This window comes from Cajanus cajan, chromosome 11, assembly GCF_000230855.2.
Source record: "Cajanus cajan strain Asha chromosome 11, NIPB_CcT2T_4, whole genome shotgun sequence".
NCBI classification, from domain to species: domain Eukaryota; kingdom Viridiplantae; phylum Streptophyta; class Magnoliopsida; order Fabales; family Fabaceae; genus Cajanus; species Cajanus cajan.
In genome coordinates, this window is record NC_138527.1 from 34465829 (window position 1) to 34490737 (window position 24909).

Genomic DNA, 24909 nt, shown 5'->3' on the forward strand with positions numbered 1-24909 from the left:
GAGAATTTGAAATTCTACTATTTCAAAGAATTTCACAAATGCTTGAATTTCAAATTCCTTATAAATTCTTCATCCAAACAAGGTATTTCACCTCAAAGAATTTGAAATTCTTCAAATAAATGAATTACTCCATTTAAATTTCCTATCCAAACACACTATAAGTGAATTGAACATATTTTCCATGCCAATAACTTTTCTCCCAATTTGTCCCCAATTCCTAATGGGGCGTTTAGAAAGGGAGAAATTTTTTCATATTCAAGAATCATGATTTTTGAGAATTACAATGATTCTTGAGAATAGCTAAAATATTTTTAATTACTCATAAAAATATCTGGCAATAATCATATAGGATTTTTGAAAATTAAAAATTTTCATATTTAGTTATACTACTATATTCCTGAGAATATAGATATATTTTATAAAAATATCCTTTATTAAAGTAAATTTATTAGATATATTTATTTACTCAAATCTTATAATAAATATGACATTAAACTATTTTTAAAAAGTTGAAATTTATAGTTAAAATTATTTAAATACAGAATTCAACAAAAAAATAAAGAAATAAAAATGCTCCATAATAATTAAGAAGAATAAAAAAAATATATTTTATTTTGTTCAAATAAATAAATTAAAGTATTAACAAATACTATTAAATTATAGAAACAAAACAAATTTTAATAATATTACTATTAAATTTAACAAGGTTAAAAAATAATGAAATACAAGAAAGAGAGAGAAATAAAGATATGAGAGAGAGAGGGAGAGGAAGAGAGAGAGAGGGAGAGGACGAGTGAGAGAGATAGAGATGCAGAAGGAGAAATAAAAATCAAAATTGAGCAAGAAAGAGAAAGATTTTATGTTTTAAAAAAGGATATTGTAGTATTTTTATATGTATTAAACTTTCTCCCTAATTCGAGAATATTGAATTCCCACCCTTCCTCATGAGAATGTTTTTGTGGGAAAGTGAGAAAAAAATGATTTCTAGAAAACTACGTTCCCAAGAATCTTTTTTTTTTTATTATTTAAAAAAAACAACTACCAAACATAAAAAAGATTTTCACTTTTAAGATTCACATAAATGTAAAATCATTCCGCTTATCAAATGTTTCCTAAAAAAAAAAAAGAATGAAAATGCTTAGGATGAAATAATGATAATGAGTTCATTTTAACGGATCTAATAGCATTTGAAAACTTGAGAACAAACACCGAATAAATTAATATTATTATTATAATTATACCATGATACTTGCTTCAATGAGTTCAATCTGCTATTTTCAGTTTGGCTTGCTAATCCAACATTTTGCATGTAGCCAAGCGGGCATCTCTCTTATCTGTTCCTTGTTTCCAAATTTGGAAAGACCTTTATAAGGTTTATAGGATAGTCATTTTGCAAATTACTTCATAGAGTTTGATCGTACTCTGCATGTCTTGTTTTTCGGTGCACCAAATATTTAGATTATCATCCATCAGCATGATATGTAGCCAAAGTCCCAAATACAAACTTCGCTTCCTCATCCTTTTAATTAACAGATAATGGTTAAAATCCATTAAAGCATTAACTAATGATTTATCTACTGTGTTCAGCTTGTAAAAAGGCATGCAGCTGAGATTTTCACCTCTGTCGTCGTCTCTACCGTATTCCCATTGTACTCAACTGCCCTCGTTGGACGTCTAGTTGCTTTAGAACCATCTTTGACTGTATCAATTATACCCGGATGCATAACAGTGGCATTGGCTCTCAGCATTGTGTCTTTTTTTGAAGTTAAGTATCGTGTTTTGCATAGCTATTTATCATAATCATTATGTATACAGTGAATCTAAATTGGAACTAATGCAATAAATGAAGAGGTTACATAGTCTGAATCTGAAGTCCTAATTTGTTTATTGTCTACCAAGCAAAAGAGAGATTATTTGATCTTTGAAATTTTGCCATGTCAGCAGGTGCCAATGCATCTGACACAGCAGCAGTGGTTGTGGTAACTGGTCTGGTTGGAGCAAATTTTGTACAATCAACACTAGATAAACTTCGACTTCATGATCCAATTGCTCGTGGAATAGCAACCGCATCTAGGTATATTCTGCAATTCATAGATCATTTTTAACTTAGATATCATCATCTCTGTTGTCCAATCTTCAATTACCATGGTAATGAAGAGTCTTTGCAACAAACTCTGACTTAGATTTATGAAATAAAATGTGAGATTCATTAACTTTTATAATTTTTAATAAATTTCAACCCATAAAAGAGAAAGAATGCATTCAAGAGAGTATGCCAGAAAGTATGTTTCTAGCATTTCTCCCATCAATAATTAATGGTTGTTGAGATTTGGCAGTGGTTCAGTGCGCTCTGTCAAATTTAGGTGAGTTGTAGTTTGGATATGGAGAAACAGTATTCCTAATGGTTATTAAACGTAAAATAGAATAGAAAATAATTACATAAATTGTCTCAATTACTTGATCTTTTGATGAATTATTAATTCATATCCCAATGAAATGAGATTAGATCATGAAATAACAGTAGGATAGATGGATGCCCATTGCCCATGTAAGTCCGAAGATGAAACTTGTACAACACAGATAAAAGGGAAGGTTCAGCAATCTCATCTTGAACAAAAGACGTATCAATGTAACTTTGCTTTTACATACTTTAAGTTCTTTTTTTTTTCTTTTTTTTTTTACAAAATTACATACTTGAAGTTGAAACTAATATCTAACAAGGAGATATAAAAGGCATGCAGAAAGTAACCAGCTATCCATTTGGCATTTATAAAGATTCTAACATACCTTCCATGGCAGTGTTACAGTTTTCCATGAATACATATGATAAATAAAATTCACTCAATCCACCTGAAAGTAAAATCATGGTTACAGAGAGTAAAAGGTAATGGATTGGAAACAACAACAAAAAATTGAATACAAAGGAATAGTTATTGGTGAATCACATTAATGATAGAGTGGGGAAAGGAATTAGGTGGTATGTGGTAGATCATTGTTATTTAGTGTTAGGTTAATCTCAATTCTCAACCTTATAGTTTTATGGCTTTGTCTATACATTATACAAGTTAAAATACAATTATATTTAAAATTAAATTTTATAAATTTAATTCAATACATATTTAGTCTATATAAAATAAAATTGTTTTAGTTTTAATTTTTTTATTTTAGTTCTTTCAAATTTGTATTATTTGGTTTTGGAACTTTTAATTTTTTAGTTTGATTATGTAAAAAAGTAAAATAAAAAATGTAACGACATAAATACCTTGATTAAACTTGAAATTAGATCATTAATATTTTAATAAAATATATTATTTAAAATAAACTGCTTGGCAATTTTGGACATAACTTACTCAATAATCCTGTCAAATTGACCTGTTAGAGTATTATGTTGCCAAAACCAATAGTCTATAGCAGAGCGCATTCCAGTGGTGTTGTAGGTTGTCCAGGGGGATCGGATTCTGTCTGCATGCAATATTTAAACATAAATCATACACACTCTGCATGTTTAGGAGACAAAGAAAAGGCTCATGAATTTACCATAAAGTGTGCAAGTCTTTCTTTTCGGGTGGGAGATCACTTCCAGCTGTGGAATGTGAGCTATGAATTGCCAATCTTCCCCTCTTTCCCTCTTGCACCGCTTCTCCAACTCAGGACAAGATGCAATACGTAATCGACTCAAGTTGGTGAGGCGTTGAATGCTACTTGGTAGTGACCTCAACTCCGTGCCATTGTAAATTTTTAATACACTCAAGTTGGTGAGCTTTTCAATGCTACTTGGCAGTGACCTCAACTCCCTATTTCCAGATATTTCTAATTCCTTAAGAGAAGTCAATTCTCCCAACCACTCTGGCAATGAACTACAATCGTATATAATCAAACTTTGCAGGGAGAGGATACCTTGTAAGCACTCTACTAATCTACCGCAAATCATCACTTCCCGAAGAGCAGTTAGTTGGTTCATGTTGCTTGGTAGGGCCACCACCTCTGGACATGAGCAAACACAAAAAACCTCAAGACAAGCTAAATGCCCCAAACCTTCACATAACCATTTTAATTTCTTACACCTATAAACTTCCAATCTTCGAAGACAAGTTAGACCTTGCAACACATGTTCCGGAAAAGACTCAAGTTCATTACAACCTGATATGAATAAATCCTGTAGTGCACCAAGCCTGCCAAATTGTTTCGGTAGTACCTTCAGTTTGCTAAAGGAGTTAATGGTTAGGGACTTAAGACAAGGCAAATTTCCCACAACCCCTTCCATGAAGGAACCCTCGTTCTCGATGTCACCAGCATAAAGTTTCTCAACAGATGGAAGACTTGGGAATTGAAGTTTGGAGACACCGACAATGTTTAATTTCAAAAGACGAGGGAGCATCTCTACTCCTTCATCTCTCAATATCCTCTCCAAATTTGGTAAATCCCTCACAATGAATTCCTCTAACGATGGAAAGGCCTTCTCCTCCACGCCATCGTATGATTCACTGTCTATGTGCTTTACATCTTTCATTCCATGTACATATAGCCTTTTTAAATGTGCTAGCTTACCAAGTGGGGGAAGCTCTTTACAGTTCACGCACTTGTACAGTATAACGTCTACCAAGTCTTTCAGAACCCAAGGGTTTCTCATCCAACAAGATAATTGTATTCCTTTGTATCCACTCATCCCAAAACTTTTAAGTGTTGAGGGAGGTTCAAGGGCTTCCAGTACTTGCTCAGCATTAACATTACTACCTTCAAAACGACCCCATGACAAGTATAAGCGATTCAGCTCCCTCTTACTAATCAAATTTGCTTCTTTAGCATCCCCTTCACTTGGGACATTCTCAAGGCCTCTGATATGCAACTTGCCTCCCAACTTTAAGCTATGTAACTCTTCCAACCCAAATCCCGACTTTGAACCCACAATGAAACTGCTCAATGTTCTTAGATGCCTTAACTTGCCCATTTTGGGAGGCGTCACTAGTAATGAGTAACATCTATTGATCACAAGATGTCTTAGATCTTGTAATTGTGTAAGGTCTTTGGGCAACCTAAGAAGGCACTGACATTCTTCTAGTTTCAATATTTGCAATTTCTCCAACCTACAAATAGAACTAGGCAAGCATGTGACAAGACTCCGACGCAGATATAAGTACCTCAAATGTGTTAAATCCACGAGAGGTGACATCTGACGAGAAGATAGCTTTAATGCTCGGAGACTATTGTTTAATGGAAACATAGGAACATTTCTATCGTACCAATACAAATCATCAAGAAAAGTTCGCAAGGATTCAACTTTATCTAAGGAAGCTTTATTGACTGACTCATACTCATTAGATTTGAACAAGTGAAAATGGTGAACTCTACTTGACAAATCAGTCAATCTTGTTTTCTCATAAACCACACATTCTTCTCCCACAACGGACTGTGCAAGATCATGAAATAGATCATGCATCTTGAAACTTGTAATGATTCCAAGCTTATCAGTCTTTACTTCCTGAAAAAATGATCTACAGTATAATCTTTTCCACACCTTATTGCCAACATTCTCCACTTCTAAATTTCCTTCAGATTTAATAAATCCATTAGCCATCCAAAGATGAATTAGTTCTTCCTTGACAATTTCAGAACCTTTAGGGAAAATTGCACAAAAGGAAAAACATCTCCTTAATGATAAGCCTAAATTAACGTAGCTTAGTTTCAAAGCACCCAAGATAAAATTTTCCCCTCTTGTGGGAGAACTTTCCTCCTTTATATCCCAAATCTCACTTTCCTTTATGTTCTGCCATTGTTGTACTTCACTTTCACCACGCAAGAGGCTTCCCAGTGTTTTGATTGCAAGGGGTGAACCAACGCATTTCCTCACTATATATTTGCCAATTGCAACAAGCTCTTCACTCTCTTCTCTGTCATGTCCAAATGCATGATGTTTGAACAATGACCAACTGTCATCATCAGATAATTCTATTAAACGATGAACAGGGCACGCTTCCATGATGGATGCAACTTGCTCAAGCCGAGTGGTGACCAAAATTGTTCCCATTGCACACTGCAACACCCCCTTCAACTCCTTCCATTTCCTTTGGTCTTCATTCCACACATCATCAAGAACAAGTAAATACCTCTTGCTCTGCAACACTTCTTGAAACTTTTTTTGCATTGCTTCTAAAGTATTGAGATTGGGATTTTTTCCAGTGATACATTCTATGATGGATTGCAGTATTATCTTTGTATTGAAATCATTAGAAACACAAACCCAGATTTTCAAGTCAAAATGTTTGCTTACCCGGTCATCATTGAAGATCTGTTTGGCAAGTGTGGTTTTCCCAAGTCCACCCATACCAACTATGGTATAGATGGAGAGGTCTTGGCTGTTGCTTGCATGCCGCAAAAGAAACTCCACAATTTGCTCTCTGTCTTGGTCTCTACCATAGATTATGGGTTCAGTAATGACAGAGCTAGTTTGGCGCCATTGATCATCATCCTCTGCTTGCTTGTCAGTGACACCAGTACTGAATTGAAACATGCTCCTTTCTTCATGAATGTCATGAAATCTTTGGGTGATGTCATTCATCCTCTTGCCAATATCACGACGAAAGAGAATGTCCTTAGGGTGGAGACGGGATAAGCATGAACTTTTTGGGTGCATTGAACATTCATCCAAGATATCGTCCAACACATATGCTGCATCTGTGAGTTTCTGAAGCCAATCCTTCACAGCTTTACTTGTGATTTGCTTTTCCTCAGCATCTTCGAGGACAGCGCGAATTGCAGTGAGATAGCTGGAAAGCTTCTGAATCTGTTGGTGAACACCCAAAAACGTTGCAAGTTCATCTTGGACAAAAAATCTCAAGTTTTCAATCACAATTCCTAGCCAAGCCTGGGCCATCTGCAGAAAGAAGATCTAGATTGAAAGAAACCTTGGCGTTGACTCTGATTCTGGATAAGGAAATATGATAAGAGTAGTGAATAAGAATTTCACCGGAAAGATGCTTTTGAGGGCAAATACTACGCCTAAGTTGAGGTAGTTGAAAATGTGATACATGAATGAGTCATGAATTTGACCGGTGATAACAGGTTCCCCAACTTATTAATTTTGCAAAGAAGCCTTAAAATGTTTTAGTTGATCAGAATTTGAAAGTTATATAGTAGCAAATACAGTCCTTTATCATAATATAATATTACATGTTGCAGCGATGTGTGTTGTGTGAAAATTATGTAATTTTGTTACGATTTTCATTCTGCAGAAAATTTAATTCTGGAGTTGATGTACATCAGATGGTTTTTATGTTGCAATCGTTTTTTGTTGTTGTGATTATTGATGAGATTAAGTAGCTATAATTTGTGCTAAATTTTTTTGTCTTTATTATTAATGTGTGCTTAATTTTTATAATTTGTTTTTGCTGGACACTAACACATTTTGATATTGTTATTTTTTTAATATGTATTAATGTCATTACTGTATTTAAATATTTAATTTTTATAAATTTAATTCAAATAAATATTCAGTCTTTATAAAATACGATTGTTTTAGTTTTAATTTTTTTTTATTTGTAGTTAATTTTATTTTAGTTCTTTCAGAATTTTATTATTTCCGTTTTGATTTTTTTTTAAATTTTTTTAGTTTGATTATATAAAAAGTAAAATAAAAATATAACGACATAAATACCTGGATTAAATTTGAAATTAGATCATTAACCTTTTAATAAAATATAGGCTAAATACCTATTTTGGTACCTTATAATCTTTTTTTGTTTCAATGTAGTTTCTCATTAATTTTTTGTCTCAATTTGGTCTCAAACTAATTAATTAGTTTCAATTTAGTCCCAAATTAATTAATTGGTTTCAATGTGGGACTTCCGTCCAAATTATTTAAACGGAGTTAACTTTTGGCCATGTGGATGCCACGTGGATGCATACGTGGATGCCACGTGAATGACAATTTTGTTGGAAACACCTGGACTCAAAACGGCCCGTTCTGAAACCGAAATGGGCCGTTCTGGTTGCACTTTTGGTGTGTTAATTTTGCATCCGGAACGGCCCGTTCCAGGTGCAACATTAACACACTAAAAGTGCAACCAGAACGTCCTGTTCCGATTTCAGAACGGGCCGTTCCGGTTTATTTGTTTTATATATAAAATATTAATAATTTTATAAAATATATATTATTAATTATATTTTAATTATGTTGTTATATCTAATAAAATAAATATATTAATATTTTTTTATATTTTATTTTATTATGTTTATCTTATTAATTTTTATCATTTTATTCCTCTAATTTTAAATAAATTGCAAAAAATTATAAAGTGATACTTAAATATTTCTTCAAACAGAAAGAGAAAAAGAAAAAATTATTACTCTATTTATAAGACAATTGTATTTTATAAAAATAAGTAATGTTAAAATTTTTACCATAAAAAAATATTTTTCAAAATTATTATATTTTTTAATAAAATTAATAAAGAATATTGGTTTAATTGCATTTTTTATCCCTCAAGTATTACAATTGTGCAGTTTTGATCCACAAGATTTTAATTGGGTAATTTTAGTCCTTAAAGAATTGCAATTGCGCGATTTTGGTCCTTCAATTTTTAATTGAACAATTTTAGTCCCTCGAATATCATAGTAGTACGATTTTAGTTTCTCCCATTAAAAATTAATAATAAATATATATCATTTAATACATTAAAAAAAATTATAATATACGTTAATTTAAATAAGCAAACAATTATATAGTTTTAAAACATTATATATATATATATATTAAAATTTTAAAATTATTAAATTTTTAATGAGAAAGACTAAAATTGCACAATTATGATATTTGAGATATTAAAATTGTTCAATTAAAAATTGTGAGACTAAAATTACACAACTAAAATCTTTTAAAGACTGAAATTACTCAATTAAAATCTTAGGGATCAAAATTGCATAATTATAATACTTGAGCGATCAAAAACACAATTAAGCAAAGAATATGCTATTCTCAGTTTTGGAACGGGCCGTTCTGAAATCAGAACGACCCGTTCTGATTTCAGAACGGCCCGTTCTGCTGCACTAGTGGTGTGTTAATTTTTGCATCTGGAACGGCCCGTTTCAGTTGCAAAATTAACACACCAAAAGTGCAACCAGAACGGACCGTTCTGGTTCCAGGTGTTTTCAAAAAATTGGGATCCACGTGGCATCCACCTATGCATCCACGTGGCATCCACCTATGCAACAGTTAACTCCATTAAAAAAATTTAGACGGAAGTCCCACATTGAAACCAATTAATTTATTTGGGACTAAATTGAAACCAATTAATTAGTTTGGGACCAAATTGAGACCAAAAATTAATGAAGGACTATATTGAAATAAAAAAAATTATAAAAGACCAAAATAGGTATTTAGCCTAAAATATATTATTTAAAATAAACTGGTCGGAAATTTTGGACATAACTTACTCTTCAATAATTCTATCAAATTGGTCTTTTGGAGTTTTGGCTGTTGCTTGCATGCCGCAAAAGAGACTCCACAATTTGCTCTCTGTCTTGGTCTCTACCATAGATAATGGGTTCAGTAATGACAGAGCTAGTTTGGCGCCATTCATCATCATCCTCTGCTTGCTTGTCAGTGACACCAGTACTGAATTGAAACATGCTCCTTTCTTCATCAATGTCATGAAATCTTTGGGTGATGTCATTCATCCTCTTGCCAATATCACGACGAAAGAGAATGTCCTTAGGGTGGAGACGGGATAAGCATGAACTTTTTGGGTGCATTGAACATTCATCCAAGATATCGTCCAACACATATGCTGCATCTGTCAGTTTCTGAAGCCAATCCTTCACAGCTTTACTTGTGATTTGCTTTTCCTCAGCATCTTCGAGGACAGCGCGAATTGCAGTGAGATAGCTGGAAAGCTTCTGAATCTGTTGGTCAACACCCAAAAACGTTGCAAGTTCATCTTGGACAAAAAATCTCAAGTTTTCAATCACAATTCCTAGCAAAGCCTCGGCCATCTGCAGAAAGAAGATCTAGATTGAAAGAAACCTTGGCGTTGACTCTGATTCTGGACAAGGAAATATGATAAGAGTAGTGAATAAGAATTTCACCGGAAAGATGCTTTTGAGGGCAAATACTGTAGGGCCCGATTGTCCACCTGTTCCACCACCATAGTATGATATTGTCCGCTTTGGGCCCAAGCCCGCACGGTTTTGTTTTTGGGCTCCTTGCCAAAAGGCCTCATACTATGTAATGGTGGACACCCTTATAAGCTAGCCAATGTTCCTTCATTTTACCGATGTGGGACTTGGGATGAATCCCAACAAACCTCCCCTCAGACCAAAGACCACATGTCTCGTGACCTCCTCCCCTCAAGCGATAATCCGTCACCATCTTGTACCGCCGTTAACTCTACGGGACACGCCGCCTGAACACCACAATATCAAGAAGACTTTCGACACAAGGCACCAAGTTCGGATCTCTTCTCCATCGCAAGGCACAACACTGAGGGTCTTCCCGCATCGAACCCGACCGAACCATTAGCTCTGATACCACTTGTAGGGCCCGATTGTCCACCTGTTCCACCACCATAGTATGATATTGTCCGCTTTGGGCCCAAGCCCGCACGGTTTTGTTTTTGGGCTCCTTCCCAAAAGGCCTCATACTATGTAATGGTGGACACCCTTATAAGCTAGCCAATGTTCCTTCATTTTACCGATGTGGGACTTGGGATGAATCCCAACAAATACTGCGCCTAAGTTGAGGTAGTTGAAAATGTGATACATGAATGAGTCGTGAATTTGACCGTTGATAACAGGTTCCCCAACTTATTAATTTTGCAAAGAAGCCTTAAAATGTTTTAGTTGATCAGAATTTGAAAGTTATATAGTAGCAAATACAGTCCTTTATCATAATATAATATTACATGTTGCAGCGATGTGTGTTGTGTGAAAATTATGTAATTTTGTTACGATTTTCATTCTGCAGAAAATTTAATTCTGGAGTTGATGTACATCAGATGGTTTTTATGTTGCAATCGTTTTTTGTTGTTGTGATTATTGATGAGATTAAGTAGCTATAATTTGTGCTAACTTGAGTGTTTCAACCCACAAGTCCAAGTTTTCAGTTCACAACCCAGCATGAGATAAGAATGCCAACGAAATACACAAAGACATGGGACACTGGAAAGAGCTCTTCTCTTATTCCTATCTTATTTTAGTTGCTGATGCTACCCGAAACCAGAAGCAAACCAATATCACCATGGAACTTAAATTCAAATCATAGAGGGATTAACTTACAATTTTAAAATCTTGATTTCCATCAAATTAGCCGGTCATGGGTTTATGGCTTTGATTATTATATTATGATACCCAATCTAATGCTAATTTTTTAATGCTTCACATGTTATGGCAAGTTGCATAGTCAATTAAATGTAAGTCCATCAACATAGGGGGGTGAATAGCGCTCAATGTAGCAAGTTCTTGGCTGTTATGTGGTGGACATGGCGGTGGCGTAATATGGACGTGTTAGGAGGAGAAGAGTGGAATATGGAGCAGGTCCGTTATAAGATTAACTCCACACTGTGTGATTGGAACAATGCTTTCGCAGGCGAGCAAGTGCATTCTCATGAGGTGCAGGAAGTCACATGGTGTAAGCCAACTCCCCCAATGGTGAAAGTCAACGTAGATGGTAGTTATAAGAGTGGGGATCTCTGCGTGGGCTTTGGAGGAGTTATTCGGGACCACGAAGGGACTTGGAAGACGGGGTTTTCTGGGCGGCATCAAACCACATCAGTGCTGCTGGCCGAGTTATTGGGATTGAAACATGGATTGTTGCTTGCGTGGGATGCTGGTTTTAGAGAGGTGCAATGTGAAACAGATTCTTTGGAAGCCTTTAGGCTGGTGTCTATGGCACATGTTCCCAAATTTCACAACTTTGGGGTGGTTATTCAGCAGATACGTGAATTGCTAAGGCGTGATTGGAGGGTAGCACTTTCTCATATTCTGCGTCAGGGGAATGCTTGTGCAGATATCTTGGCAAAGATGGGGGGGTCTCTTGATAGGCCTTTTGTTGTCTTTGGCTCTCCTCCTCATTCGTTATGTGAAGCTCTACGTGATGATGCTAGAGGACGTTCCTTCCTTCGTTTGTAGTTTCTTTTAATTTCCAGTGCACCAAAAAAAAAAGTCCATCAACATAGGTCTTGAATAAATTAATAAAAATATAAATGGATTAGATCAAACACCGACCGCCGGCCACTATGAACATTCAATAATGATGCACAAATAGTATAAATATTTTAATTTTAATAATCTAGTCCTCTGCTTCACAGGCCGATTAAAAAATATTTTTTTAACTTTTTATATAGTAATTGGATTTAAAAGGTAGGTGAGGGTGAGGTTGAAACATAAACTCTTTCCGTGAATTAAATTATTGAACTAAAGTTTTCCAAAACTAAAGAAGATTTTTATAAACAATTTCTAAATAAGCAAAATATTTTACAGAACATTTTTATAAAGTCTAAAATTAATTAAGACCATTTTGACATAATACAATGTTTTTGAGCATAACTTGAGTGGTAAAAGTCAAAACGATGTGAGATAGTTGTGAATTTTAAGGATAAAATTATCTGCAATATGGAGTTTAGAATATTATGTATGATGGAATGTAAAGTGAACATGGATCACTATAAAGTGGTGGTGATTTTTGTTTTTGAGGCATCTTACTCGATGAGTCAAGTGTGTGCAATAGCTGACAGTGTAATAGCATAGGAACTCTAGACCATGAATGTTATATATGGAGGATTTGTTGTTCTATATATGAAAGGAATAAGGCACAAGGAATGCAAAGGTATATTACAATTTCTAAAATAACGGATTTCGTTTACATGAAATGCTGATAGAATAGCATTGCAGAAAATAAAGGAAGCGTTGTCGTATCAGAACAATTACATATAAACATTATTCTCTATACAGTTTGAGAAATAAGTTGTAAAGGTCTGTTAACAAAATAATTTAAATCATATTAATAAAGATAATATATTGTATGACTATATTGTAAATAAAAATAAAAGACAAGACCATTTAAGTTCTATATATTTAGTTATATGTATTCTAAATTTTAGTTTCATCGCATTATTCATGATTTTTCAATATGATTAATTATTGAATTTGGACTTGTAGAACTAAAATTTGAATCAACTTATATTTAATATAGATTGCATAGTTGTTCTTGATATGATTAATATATAGTTATAGAATAGTTGGTAAGTATAATATTATAAAATTTGTTTATAAGTACTTATTTTCCTAACATGGTATCAACCACAATAGCAAAATAAAAAAAAATGTATGTTATTATGTAGAAAATTTTAAAGATGACTGATAATTGATTTTGTAGTAACAAAACTAAAGTTTGATCTTATTAACTTATCTCTGATATAAATTGTATTCAAACTTTTGAGTATGTATTGCTCAAGACATTTCTAAAGTTAATTTATAATATGTCTATTAAGAATGAATAATAACAATACTTTATTTTTATTTATTATATCATCTGGTTGGTGCTAAACTTTATTAAAAAAAAGGTTAAAAAATAAAACAAATGTCCCTAAAAAAAACTTTAGTAATCCTGAATTTTACACATGACACAATATTAAAAAGTCTAATAATGTAAATTTGTTAACTTATTCCTCTTCCCTCACAAACACACACATATATATAGTTAATGTGTACAATATTATAAAATTTGTATAAAAATACTTATTTGACTAACATGATATCAACCATAATAGAAAATATATATATATATATATATATATATGATCATGCCTAAATTTTTAAAGACTATTGATAATTGATTTTGTAATCACATAACTAAAGTTTGACTCTAATTTATCTTTAATATAAGTTGTCTTTATATCTTTGAGTATGTATTGCTTAAGACATTTATAAAATTAATTTATAATGTGAATATTAAGAGTCAACAATGAGAATACTTTTTTTTTCTTCTATTTATGGTATCATCTAGTTAATGCTAAATTTTACTAAAAAATGTCGTAACACCTCAATTTTTTTCTATTAAAATTATATTTTGATAATTAATAATTAATTTGATTGATTTTAATAATTATTTAATTATTTTATGTGAATAGGTATATATATATATATATATATATATATATATATATATATATATATGTTTATTAACTAATTGAGAGAAGGATTTTGTAACTAGAGTTAATTGTTTTTAACTATTGGGTTAAGAGGGAGTTAGTTTTTAAAAGGGATTCCTGATTAATTTTTTTATTTTACTCTCTTTTACTCTTTTCATGTAGGCTTACTCTTTGAAGGTTTTGGAGAATCAAAAATAGTGGGAGATCACTGTTAAACGATTTCTTTCAATATGGCAAGCGAACCAATCGCACAAGTAGTAAGTAGAAGTAATAGTCGTTCTTCCCAAGGGACTTGAGTAATACAATGGCAATATGTGAAATTTAAGCTAATACAAACTAAAGAATGATTTCATGTTTGATGGATTGTAATTTTTAAACTAAAAAGAGCAAAATGATTCAAAGAGAACTTTCATCAAACACTTGAAATGCAAATTTGGGAATTGACTTATATGAGTGAAATGTTAGGGTTAGACTTCACCAACTTTAATCTCATGCATACAAAACATTCCTTCTCATTCAAACATTAATGCTAGCCCACTAATTTTCTCAAATTCCAATTTCTTGGTTAAAAGAGCCTAAGTTTCATTACCAAATATCAATCCCTTGAATATTTCAATAAATCCACTTGCATTAAGTATAAGGGCTTCACACAACAAGTAACTCATGTTCCATTCCTAGACACAAGTTTACAAGGTATCACATTCTCAAACAAGATTACCAATGATATTCCCACACCAAAAGTAATCACAAATCATGTAATAGTTGATCATTCCATACAAGCATTAAGCACAAGAACATGATACTAACATTTGAATGAAGAAGATAGATATATATATTCAAACAAGTTACATGAGAGTCAAGTTGGCTACATCTAACCCCAACAAAGGGGTTTTAGCAATCCATGTCCATGAGAATAGCAAGATACATCAAAAGAGGAAGAATGGAAGAAAACCAATGAGAAACAATGGTGAAGAGGTGCTAGCTTCTCCCTTTGACCTGCACTTCGCTCCTCCTTTGGTCTCTCGTCCCAGACTGCTTTCCTTTCGCGCTCCGCCAGAAATTATATCGAGCCACGCAAATCTTTAAGTGACGCGCCCAGTGCGCTATGCTACGCGCTGAGCGCATGACGGGAGGCGCGCCCGGCGCGTGATTGAGCACGCCCAGTGCGATGCCAATCTTCCCGGCAACTCCTGAATCCAATGCGCTGAGCGAGATGAGATATGGGCTCAGCGCGGGTCTCTTGAAAATGTCAGCTAGCTTCACTGGAGTTCAATCGAGCTTCTTCTCTTTGACATGGATTTGTCCCACATGATTACCTATCCAAAAAATCACAAAAAAATGAGGATTAAAATGTATAACCCTGTATGTGTAATCGAAGTGTCTTTACTTACAAAAGAGAAGTTAAATTGAGGATTACATAAGTCAAAAGTTAGAAAAGAGTTGAATGTGTTAACAAATTTGGTACTAGAATGTAAGTAAAAATTAACATTATCAATCACCTTTGGAGAACAACGTCCATCTTCTAACACTCATCAAGGTAAGAGAGAAGTGAGTAGTCTCACTCTAGGCATGAAGTGTGTTGAGTAGTGGGATCGACTCTCAATCCTTTTTTTTTGTTTGTGTTGTGTGCTAGGGTTTCTTAATTACATGTCTTTGTCTTCTCTATTGTTCTTTGATGTTCTAATTGATATCGTATAGTTGTTTATACTGTTAATTTTGTGATTTGGTATGAAATTATGTATCTTGGATTGTCCATGGATTCATGTGATAACCCTAAGGGAATACATCGGTGATTGTATGAGAAGATTACATGAGCGCGCAATTAGTTAGTGTCAAATGTGCATTTTAGAATGTTTAACATGCTTTATGGAACACTTTTTATTTGCTTGAGCTTACAAATTTAGAGTTAGGTAAATCATTGTGAGGTTTTCGCTGCTCCCATAATCTCATTGTCTCCTTGATGGCTTGATCTTGTGAGTCACCATCTTTATTCTATTTGTTGAAGAAGACGAAAATGCAGTCATGCTCAAGCATGTGCTCACAGGGTGACTGTAATGACTCACAATGATCACTCAGACCACAGAATTACGGGGTACCACTTCACTATGTAAGAAACCTTTTTCTTTATGATGTAATTTTTTTTTGCTCAACTCTTCAAATATATTTACCTAACTAATAAGTCTTTTTTTGTTATGACATTTTTCTTGTCTCATTTCAATTATCATTTGTTGTTTTATTATCTATTGTTGGTGCCCCGAGTTCCAACTCTTACCAAATACCAAATATGCTATTTTATTTTTTAAGGCTTTTGTTGTGTGGACTAAGAATTATGAATTAAATTTTGGCTTGTTATTGCTTGTGAAATGAACTAAGTATATTGGTTCATTGTTGCTTTATAATCCATTGTGGGAATCGTAAATAGAATGAGTAAACTTGTTTAATTTTGTATATTCCAATCAGGAATGTTAATGGTATTTTGATAGTATGGAAGATGATTTGGATACCTTGAAACTCCACCTAATACAATAAGAGACAACCTTTTGTTGTTATTAATCCTTTTACTATTACTATTGATAATAAAAGCAAGAGTAATGTTATCAATGATCAAGACAAAGATACTGAAAAGACTAAGAAAAGTAAGCTTAATACTTTTGATGTATGAAATTATTATGAAAAGATTAGTCTAGTTGATTGGGTGGATAAATACAAATTGTAATAGTTGTAGAAAATTGTATACATGTAAAGCTATTTCAAGTATGAATCATTTAAGATGTCATATTATTAAATATATTGGATCTCCTAAGTACCAAGATGTTGGAGTCATGTTAGATAACAAAGCTAGTTTATTGAAGCAGTAAAAACTTGATCCTAAGACTTATAGAGATGCACTTGCTAGATATATTATCATACATGATTATTATTTACCATATTGTTATTTGAGCATTAAATTATGAATGATACAATATAATTTAAAAAAATAACTAGGTTGGGCTTTCAACTTCAAAGAATAGAATGACAAACAGAATCAACATAAATTGTAAAGATAAAAATATATTTAAGTGTTTATAATTTCAACCATTAGACAATGTATTTTTAACCCTTATCCTGAGTTTCAAAAATTGACTAAATCATCTCTCATTTGGATGACCATTTTGGGGAGGGAAGAAATTGTTACAAGGTTAATAACTTTGAATAATAAGATTTTAAGTCTACAAAAATTGATTAAATCCCATTTATGCATACTTTTTTTTAAAGGAAAAATTGTTTCAATATTAACTTTGTACATTAAAATATAGAAATTGTACTCTCATACTTCTTTTTTTATTTTAACTTTTTCGGAGGGAAAAATCAAAATATAGTAACATTGAAACTTTAATTTATGAATCCAAATTTATCAAATAAGTATCTTGTGTAATATTTTTTTAAAAAAATTTAGACTTAAATATAATTTTAGTCATTGTAAGTTGAATGAGTTTTAATTTTGCTCTTTGTAATTTTTTTCTTCTATTTTTCATTCTACTAAAATTTGTAAACATTATTTTTCATCATTGTAAAATATGTTTGGTCCTTGTAAAATGATGGATAGATTTTGGTTTTGTTTCCTGTAAAATAGTTTTCTTTCTTCTTGATTTTCATCATTTTAAAATTTAATATTACCATTTTTTATCAATGATGATTTTAAGATAGATAAATAATTTATTTTTAGGACTTAAAAAATATTTAGAAGTATCACATACTAATATGATATCTCTTAACATGGTAACACTTGAGATGATCACTTCACCTTTTAATATAAAAAATAAGTAATTAAAAATGATTATATAATAACAACAACTAAAAATATTAGTTTTGAATTTTAAAGGATCAAAAGTAAAAAAACAATGACAAGAACCAAAAATAAAATTTGTTCATTTTAGATGGACTAAAAATATATTTAACTTAAAATTCTATTATATTTTTTTATAAATTATTTTTTAATTTAATTATTTCAAATTTCTCATAAATATATCATATGCATTTATTTATAAATATATAGTGTTTATAAGAACAAGCTCGTCAAGTTATTGCTCTTAATAGAGCCAAAACATAACTGATGGAAATTAGAAATAAATTCCTAACATAATGGTTCTTAAACGTAAAATAGAATATAGAAAACAATTACATAAGTTGTGTGAATTACTTGGTCTTTTGATGAATTATTAATTCATATCCTAATGAAATGAGATTAGATCCATGAAGTAACAGTAAGATAGATGGATGCCCATTGTCCATAAAGTCTGAATTTGGGACTGAAAGACGAAACATGTAGAATCAGATAAACGGGAAGGTTCATCAATCTCATATTGAAGAAAAGACATATGAACACTATACTAAAATTAGTTTTTTTGTGGCAATTAATTTATTATTTAGCGGTCATATAAATGACCATTATTTTTCTACCAGTATTTAAATAATGACTGGTGTATTCAGTGTCGCTAATACTATTACCGCATTTATATAAAATGCCGGTAAAAATCTACTAAATTATCGGAAAACTTATTTGTTTTAGTGGCAATTCTAGTAGTCATTTTAAAGGCTATTAAAAGTTATTTTTTTCAATTGTCTCCTTTACTTTAAATAAATTATTCCTATAATTTCCTTTTCTAAATTCATAACTTATATATTTTTTTATCTCTACTCGATGTGTGATTTGTAAGATGAAAGTTGTCAAAGTTGTCAAAGTTGTCTTTTATTTATATATTTTTTAATTGTCTTGTTTCTTAAGAGATGTGAGAATTATAAGGTGAAAGTTGTTCTCTAATTGTTTTATAGCACCATTGAACTTGGTAACAATGGGTGATTTGATACCAATTTAGAATAGTGAATTAGGTGTCAACCCTATAAAATGAACCTATAAGATGATAGTTATTACTCCTTATATACTGTTTAATTATCTTATCTCTAATCGATGTGGGACTTAAGTTTTTTCTAATAAATAATTATCGCTAATAATATAAATACATTTTTAGTGGCTATTATATATTAGTCATTAATATTTTTATATACGGCGAAAATTAAATTATTGCCATTAAATAATTATCATTAATAATAAATTTTGTTGTAGTGGAATGTAACAATGCTTTTACATATTTTAAGTTAACTTATAATTTTAAAATCTTGGTTTCCAACAAATTACCCGATTATAGGTTAAGCCTTTGTTTATTTTGTTCTCATACCTAATCTTATGCTTTTTTTTTTTCTTCATGTTTTACATGTCATAGTGGTAACTTTTTTGCAGGTTCTTTTTAATTGGGCCGACACTTTACACGGGCCAATTAAAAGTAAGTCCATCTAGTACCAACTTACTTCAGCACAAGGACCTCTCCTCACTTTAGTTCTTGATTCCTAATAAAATCACTATAAATGTAACTCATCACCATGGCCCCCCTTATCTTCTGTCCCTGTTTGGCACCTTACAGACGCATAAAAGCAATCGGGTTCGAAAAGAATTGGGAGGGTTTTTTGGAGCAAAATTTTAAGAAAATTAAACTTCTATAAGAAAATTTATGATAAAGGTAATTAATTCCACTCTTGATACATGCCATATGAACAAAAATTTCAGGAAAAAAATTGATTTTCTATGTTTTTATTCATTATTTTAAACTATTGTTTTTCCATTATATACAAGAAAAATTAGATTAACTAGATAACTTTATGTTGTTATAGAAGTTAACTACAAATTAAGATAATAATTAGATTACAAATCAAGAAATTAATCAAGAGATTATACATAACAAATATTCTAAATATATATCAAAAGATATTAACGGCCTAAATATTTTATATGTATATTATTTTATCATTAACAACATTCCTAAGTGGATCTCCTACCACGAGAAATCAGATTTGCGTGTTTCATACTTGATATCTGTTTTGATAAATAATTTTTTATAAATTAAAATTAATTTATACATAAATTAGTTTGTAAAAATTCTTTTTATTTTATTTTTTCTAAAATATTTTTTAATTTATACATAAGTTGATTTCAGTTTATAGAAAAATTTAATTCAATGTTTATGTTTATCTTTTTCTTTTGAAGTATTTTTTGCAAACTTTTTTTATCTAAATATGGCTCAGTATGTTGAGAATCCAAACAGGAAGCTGCATATTGTTTAACATCTGCAACAATTCCCTACCATGAGAAATGACAACTTATTGTTTAGACACGACCCACTATTCGTAGTGTCTAAGGCAATGTAGTTAAATCAAATGATTAATTTATTTTTTAATAAAAAAAAAGTGTTTGCTTCATTTTCTAAATATTCAAGTTTTCTCAACACGATTGCTAAAAGGCATAAATTAACTTTGTATAATTTAAGAAAGAACACAGTGTTATTTACTTTAAAAATAAACTGACTTCATTTTTTTTAGGAAAAAAAAAAAAAAAATTGCTCCACTAAGGGACTAAGGTGAAAATAGCTAACTGTAAAATTTGTTTCTGCTTTATGTATATATAAAAATAGCCTTTTCCAACCGAAACACACTAACACGTCTAATTAGAACACGAAGTAGAGATATTCGAATCTAAATTAATCCTTATTACTTAAAGACCCAACCAACAGCTATTCAAGAGACAAATATTTTAACAAACTGAAGACAAATCCAATGAATGTATCACAAGAAAGGAACAATGATCAGTCACTGGATGTTAACAATATTTGCACACATTGCCCACTAAAACATGCCATTTTGAATAGGCATAACCTCCAAATATTACCAATTCTAACTGTACCAAAGAAACTGCTCGTTCTACAGATTCTAAAATGTTAAAGTGAACAAATGATCAGAGTTAAAATGCAAAACCTGATCAATCCTCTTTCCTGCTGTACCCAGCAGCAACTTACAATGTCTAAGCAGAAAAATTGAGCTTCTTCATCACTTTAGCAAAAGCCGCTGGGACAATAGCGGGTTTCCTCAATCTACGTTTTGATTTCTTTGACTGCAGAGTTTACCACAAATTTAGAAGTTTTAAGGACCAGTAGAGATAGAATTCATACAAATAAAATTAAAGGCTATTCAGAAATACAGTGCTGACTACTGAGAGAGAATTTTGTTCAATCAACATTGATAAGATTTGGCCTTTGGTATATGAGAGTCGACTACTCGAGCTCCAGGGCCATACAAGACATTTAAGGCCGTGTTTGATTTCATGGTGGGATTGGCATTCAATTTGCCTTGGAAAGTGATATTTGCGTAAAACAAACACGTATAACTACAATACTAGGATTCTTGTTCTAGAAGCATGAGCATACCCATATGGAGTGAATTGGAGGCCAAAATGTCCCCACTAAGTACAAACTCCGTATTAAAGATATACATATATTTTTTGTTGCCGCCATTACGCATTTTGAATTGCTTGCACAATGTATTCTGAATTTCCAATTGACATTTATTAGACAGCAAATATGGATAAAAATAGAAATTCACCCATAGAATTTTCTCATATGCTAGTTAATGAAAGAAAATAACTCCACTCATTTGACCACTTCTTTTATCACACGTACATTTTTCCAAGTCAAAACCAGGAGTTGGATCAACAAATTGTGCAAAATTCAAATGGTTTTCCCTGCATTGTTCTCAAGAAAAAATATTACTTTTGGACTAAGTACATAGTTCTAAAATTCTAATTTACATGAACCATGCAAAAGAATCTGATGTGTGTTACTAGATAGGTTCAATAATTTTTTTTAAAAATAAATATTCCCTCCATCTCATAACAAGTATACTCCTAGGTTGTTTTAAACAAACTAAAAAAAGCTTATAAATGGATGAAAAAGAATAATGATTTTACAAAATTAACCTTATTAATATTCTTTACAAGAAATGATTAACACAACAATCATTTTTTTTAAAACAATTATAAGTATAAATGGAAAAAAAAAAAAAAAAAAAAAAAAAAAAGGGGGGGGGGGGGTGTAATTAAAAATACATTTTTTTTGGTAAAGTAGAAGTTTAGATTAAGGCAAAACACGACTTCATGCAATGCTAGAGCAAACCACCAACCTCTTTAAGGATTTATAGTGGGATTACGGATCATCTACCCCATCTTCAACACAAGTTCGTATAGAAGCATATAAAATACGAGGGAAGCTGAATTGAACCCAGGTTCTAGCTAGTAGGAGCAAAGAGACTTAGTCAGCTATGCCACCGTCGTGGAACATGATACTTATTTTGGGACTTTTTTTTTCTTTTCAAATGTGACACTTGTTACAAAATAGAGGGAGTAGTATAGTGGAATTTATGTAATGCTCAATGGACATGTAAAAGTTGATGTATTTACATGCAAACAAATAACATTATGATTATAGTTTTTTTTTTCCACCCAACTTATACTAATGCAAAGTTCCAAACACACAATACAATTCGTAATACAGTTGAGCTTGACTTTTATAACTAAATGAACTATGTGAGCAGATTTTGTACTGCAACATCTCATAACATCGTTATTCTCAGCAGACAGCTGATAGGGGAGTTAACAAATACTGTTGCAGAAGTATATCAATGAGGCAATGACCACAAAAATGTTAGTATTTATGTCAAGTGACCATATTGTGGAGAAAAAAGCAGCACAAGGAGGCAGCTAGTAGTCACTCGTCATGGTCAGTCAATATGTAAATATAAATAAGAAAAGAATGTTAGTCAGCTACTGTTAGTTTGAATTTTATGGCTGTTGGGCAGCTGCCTAAAAATAAAGCATGGCATTTAGACAAAGTGAATATAGATAGACTGAAATGATAATCACAAAGTGAACATTTTCCCTGATCTATGTTTCTCTTCTCCCTCTCTTTCCTCTCTGTTCTGTTATTCCCCTCTTTCTCTCTCTTAACCATCTAAATTCTATATCATCAACCAACAGCAGGGTGCCAATTTCCAACTGCCCCAACAGCTATGATGACATAATAGGAAACATGTTATGCATAACATACCGCAACATCAATCACAGAACTTACCCATAATAAGGGCAATATAATGCAACTATTTTGCTCTTTGACATATCATGTTTTATAATATTTATACATGAGTGCAATCATGCTGGATTGCCTATAAAGCATATGCCCACAACAAATACCAGTGCCACTTACATGACTATTTTGCATATATATTTTTCAAATGCTTGCTAATGCTTTATGTACAAGCATACCAATACTACAATTACTTCCTCATCATCCAGTCGAATTTCACAACCGTGCATCCTAAGGAAACACAGGTAGCTCTATTTTCTGCAAATGATGAAATCCAAATCATAATCCAGCCAATAGTCCTACAACTTTTACGGTTTCAATTTTCAAAAATAGTCTCACTACTCTGAAAGAAATTTGTCAATGTGAGCGATTAAAAAAAAACATTGTTACAGCTAAGCTATTATTTTGACAGGTCCTGACATATTAATTTAAGGACTTTAGAAAGTAATTTAATGTCCTACAAATGCTACATCCTACAGGAAACTTGATAAGGACGGATAGCAGCGTTCACTGTGAATATGATCGATTCAATAACTTAGTCGAGATGGACTTTGGTCATTTGTTCGTAACTCATGAAACGTTGAGATGGAAATTTTGGAAATGAGTGTGATGTTATTTATTTGGCAATTCACACAGATAGAACAGTAGAATTTTCAATGATTCTAGATAAACCACTAACAAACTCATGCTTCAACAAATCATCACATTGAGCTTGTTTGGATAAATTTCACTAGAAATAGAAACACTTACACGAGAAGAAAATAAAAAACCAAATGAATTAAATTTCCTTCGTAAGTTAAAAATTAACTTAAGCACCTTAGATTAAAGAGTTTCTATAAAAGTTGAAGTTAACTTGATATTTTCTTTTCCTATAAACACTTACGAAGAAATTTACCCAAACGGGTCGCTAACACACATCATCAGGAGCTTATAAAGTCGAAGAAAAGAACTGAACCTTCAAATGAGCATTGTGACGCTTGCCCTCCTTCCAGCGCCTGATGTTCCCATCCTTCATTGTTCTGAATCTGGACTTGTAAGACCTGCTCAAACACAGTAAGTAAAACCACTTATTCCACAAAATCACAATAAAAACAGCACACACTAAAAGGCTGAACCAGTAACGAAGATGAAACTCACGAATAAGACTTCATTTTGGGTTTCTTAATCTTGGAAACGGTTGGAGTCATTGGCTTTCTCCTGAGCTTTCGTTCCCTCGACGACACGTGCCGCACTTGAACGAACTATACACAAATTAAACTGCTATCAAATTAACGATCGTAATAACAAACTCAAAAAGGACGAAATTCACAGAATTAAGAGTCAAAATGCGTGTGGCTTTAATATTTGATTCTCAGATATGAAACGGCAGAGAAGAAGGACTTACGGAAGGGGAAAGGCGAGATGCGTGGAGAGGCCATGAGGAGAAAATGAAGGAAGGAGGAGAAGCGCGGAAAGTGGAAGCAGAGAGAAGGGGATGCGGCGGCGGCGGCGGCGGCAAGTGGTGGAGGAGACGCCGCGAAGAAAGCGGTGGTAGAACTTGCCGTGATTGAACGGCGAAACAACGAAGTTTCGTCAAGCCACGAAGCATTGGTGATTTCACTGATTTTCCACTGCGCAATCGAACCAAAATCTGCGATTGCAAAACCAAAGGTGTTTTTTTTTTTTCCCTCTTCAATTTGGGGATGGAGTTTTTTTTTTAATTATATTTTTTTGTTTTCATTTTTCAATGAAGATGTGGGCTTATTTGGGCCTTATTGTTGCTTGTT

The 24909-nt window shown here is 32.3% G+C and overlaps 2 protein-coding genes and 1 long non-coding RNA gene across 5 annotated transcripts; 1 reads left to right on the forward strand and 2 right to left on the reverse strand.

The window, feature by feature from the left end:
- Positions 1-1210: 1210 nt before the first annotated feature.
- LOC145953192 (disease resistance protein RGA2-like) lies at positions 1211-7083 on the reverse strand. 3 transcript variants are annotated; one of them, XR_014430740.1, is made up of 4 exons: positions 3538-7083; positions 3351-3462; positions 2788-2850; positions 1211-2081 (listed from the first exon to the last, which is right to left on the reverse strand). XR_014430740.1 is itself a non-coding variant. In XM_083066987.1 (3 exons), exons 1-3 carry the CDS (start codon positions 6869-6871, stop codon positions 2838-2840), a joined length of 3459 nt encoding a protein of 1152 aa, XP_082923113.1. In that variant the 5' UTR covers positions 6872-7083; the 3' UTR covers positions 2511-2837. The 3 variants fall into 3 exon arrangements, 1 of the variants encoding a protein (XP_082923113.1); XR_014430741.1 differs by lacking the exon at positions 1211-2081 and adding an exon at positions 2511-2566; XM_083066987.1 differs by lacking the exon at positions 1211-2081 and having other exon boundaries at positions 2511-2850.
- Positions 1507-14558, forward strand: LOC145953193 (uncharacterized). Its single transcript, XR_014430742.1, has 2 exons — positions 1507-2074; positions 14304-14558. It is a non-coding gene; the product is annotated as an uncharacterized LOC145953193 (long non-coding RNA).
- Positions 14559-20744: 6186 nt separating this feature from the next.
- On the reverse strand, positions 20745-24836 carry LOC109791503 (Ribosomal protein L35). Its single transcript, XM_020350803.3, has 4 exons — positions 24528-24836; positions 24281-24384; positions 24099-24183; positions 20745-21120 (listed from the first exon to the last, which is right to left on the reverse strand). Exons 1-4 carry the CDS (start codon positions 24729-24731, stop codon positions 21031-21033), a joined length of 483 nt encoding a protein of 160 aa, XP_020206392.1. The 5' UTR covers positions 24732-24836; the 3' UTR covers positions 20745-21030.
- Positions 24837-24909: the final 73 nt, after the last annotated feature.

Excerpts from the sequence above, each read along its gene's own strand:
- LOC145953192 (XM_083066987.1), bottom strand. The coding sequence starts at position 6,871 with ATGGCCCAGGCTTGGCTAGGAATTGTGATTGAAAACTTGAGATTTTTT. Across the intron at positions 3,463-3,537 it reads AAAGACTTGCACACTTTATG|ACAGAATCCGATCCCCCTGG; the intron begins GTAAATTCATGA and ends TATTGCATGCAG.
- LOC109791503 (XM_020350803.3), bottom strand. The coding sequence starts at position 24,731 with ATGCTTCGTGGCTTGACGAAACTTCGTTGTTTCGCCGTTCAATCACGG. Across the intron at positions 24,184-24,280 it reads CCCAAAATGAAGTCTTATTC|GTCTTACAAGTCCAGATTCA; the intron begins GTGAGTTTCATC and ends GTGTTTGAGCAG. Across the intron at positions 21,121-24,098 it reads GTCACAATGCTCATTTGAAG|TCAAAGAAATCAAAACGTAG; the intron begins GTTCAGTTCTTT and ends TAAACTCTGCAG.